Genomic DNA, 2,363 nt, shown 5'->3' on the forward strand with positions numbered 1-2,363 from the left:
ATTATAAAAAATCAAACACAATATCTTTAAAAAATATATTAAAATGACAACATATTAAATTAACCCGAGTTGACCTTTTAAATCCGTGTTCCAAGTAATAAGATCATAATAACTTCGAATAAAGCAAATCAAAACAAATTATAAAACTCAATTCTTAATAAACTCATTATTAAATGATAAAATTTAGTAAAAATTAATCTAAAAAAAAAGATAATAAAATGACATTTCTAAATAAAATCATGAATTTAGACAAAATTACAAAAATACATTTAATGAGTCCATGAGTTATTTTCTATATCTGTGTTTTAATATCGGCAATTTCATAAGGTTTTTGTGGATTTGGATTACCCTGAAATATAAAAATTTATCAAAAGATTCCTTGTAAAATTTCAACTCGATTTAGTAGTCGGATTGAGAGATATTATTAATACCGTAAAATTAAAAAATATTATTTAAAAAATAAAAAAATTATTTGACCATGACATAAACCAGAATTTAGACAGAATTTTTGAAGTACATTACTATTCTGAATGAGATAAAATTTATTCTAATTTTTTCTGTTTTTTTTAAATTATAAATAGAATAGAATTGGCAATCCTAGTTTGTTTCTTCTCTCACCCATTTCCTTTGTTATATTGCTTCTCTTGAAAAAATCATGTCCATACCAACAAAAGGGGGGAAACACGGGAGAAATAATTAACAAATCCAAACAACTTGAATTATAGGTTAACTTGAAGAAAAAAAAATTGAAGACTCCAAGTATAAGTATATGTGTATTTTTATGGTTGTAATTTAAAAAAAATATTAAGTTTTTATTGATATAATTTTAAAAAGAAAATTTGAGAAAAGCTATAAATCATAATTATTTTTTTATTATTATTTGTAATCCAGGTTTCAAAAGAGTTTGCTGAGATGACACTTGAAAATCCTTTTCCAGATTTGACAATATTGTCAAGTTTGACACCAAAGCAGCATGATAAAAAGAAAAAAGAAAGTAGAAACAAAACGCACCGTAATACAGATAACAAAATTACTAAAATAAACGCAAAATAGGACAAATTCGTCAATTACATATGCACAGATAATAATAATAAATAAATAAAAAACAGCATCAACTCACCTTCTTGTCCACTTCGATAACAACCAAGACCAGGCCCCCATTAGGTGCATCATCTCTTCTCTACCTCCTCCGTTATTTCCTTTATCTAACCCTCTCTCTCGTCCCTCTTCCTCTCATTCATCTCTCCATGAAGCGCCCATTAGACACCGGACCCGAAAACCACAACAAAACCGACATAAAAATGAAGAAGAAAAGGCACCAAGAAGAAGGAGAAATCAAGGAAGAAATAGAATCCGAAACCAATACAGGAACTGGGTTTATGAATTTAGACGAGAATTTACTTTTCGAGGTGTTGAAGCATGTAGACGCGAGGACTTTAGGGAGGGCATCCTGTGTGAGCAAGCAGTGGCACAGGACAGTACAGGACGAGAGGTTATGGGAGCTGATCTGTACCAAGCACTGGGCTAATATTGGCTGTGGTAATCAACAACTGAGATCTGTTGTTTTAGCTCTTGGTGGGTTTCGTCGACTTCACTCTCAGTATCTCTGGCCCCTGTCAAAACCACACTCAACTCCTGCACCCTCTTCTTCTTCTTCTCCTTCCGCCTGGAATCCGTTCCCGAAGATGATTGGGAACAAGCCACCGGCTAGGTGGGGCAAGGATGAGGTGCATCTGTCTTTGTCTTTGCTTTCAATTCGGTATTATGAGAAGATGAATTTTAGTAACAGAGGAAGGTGAATTAGAGTTAATTTATGTAATTTATACAAGAGAGTGTCTTGTTAATCTTTTTCTTCTTCTTTTTGTCCAAATTTGAATTTGGTATTTTTATTTTTTTTTGGGTTTTGGTTTGGTTTTTTGTTGTGTTTGATATGGGTTATGACTGACTAGATCTGTACCGTGTATGTAAGCATCTTGTAATGAAAAATGTTGTTTCACTTTTTTGCTAGATTTAATGTTTTTGTCCAAATGGGGAGTAGTGGAAGGATTACGCCTTAATCTCTGAGCTTGCAAGAGCTACAAATCTGTGTTTGGACAAGATGAGAAAAGAGAGTGATGATATCTTTTCTTTTTTGATTGGAGGGAGAAGCATAAAGCCATGAACAGACAGAGCCAAGGTGGGTACAGTTGAAATTAAATGTCTGCCACTGCCCATGCCTTTTGTCAATTTTGCCATGGCCTGATTGCAAGAGACAAGGTGTTGAGGATTAGATTTGTAAAAGCCCTCGAGTACCTGAAAAGAGGATTGGATTGTCGTTTATGTGGTCTTCATGATTCCACCGAGGGGCGTTTGGCAGGCCCAGC

The 2,363-nt window shown here is 33.4% G+C and overlaps 1 protein-coding gene across 1 annotated transcript; it reads left to right on the forward strand.

Moving 5' to 3' along the window:
* Positions 1-1,147: 1,147 nt before the first annotated feature.
* LOC105129018 (F-box protein GID2) lies at positions 1,148-2,007 on the forward strand. The gene has a single exon (XM_011030912.1). The coding sequence runs from the start codon at positions 1,248-1,250 to the stop codon at positions 1,797-1,799; it is 552 nt and encodes a 183-aa protein (XP_011029214.1). The 5' UTR covers positions 1,148-1,247; the 3' UTR covers positions 1,800-2,007.
* The last annotated feature ends 356 nt before the right edge of the window (positions 2,008-2,363 follow it).

The sequence above is a fragment of the Populus euphratica genome, unplaced genomic scaffold, assembly GCF_000495115.2.
Source record: "Populus euphratica unplaced genomic scaffold, PopEup_1.0 scaffold2.1, whole genome shotgun sequence".
Lineage (NCBI taxonomy): Eukaryota > Viridiplantae > Streptophyta > Magnoliopsida > Malpighiales > Salicaceae > Populus > Populus euphratica.

Bases quoted from the DNA above. Each gene is read 5' to 3' on its own strand.
- LOC105129018 (XM_011030912.1), top strand. From the start codon at position 1,248: ATGAAGCGCCCATTAGACACCGGACCCGAAAACCACAACAAAACCGAC.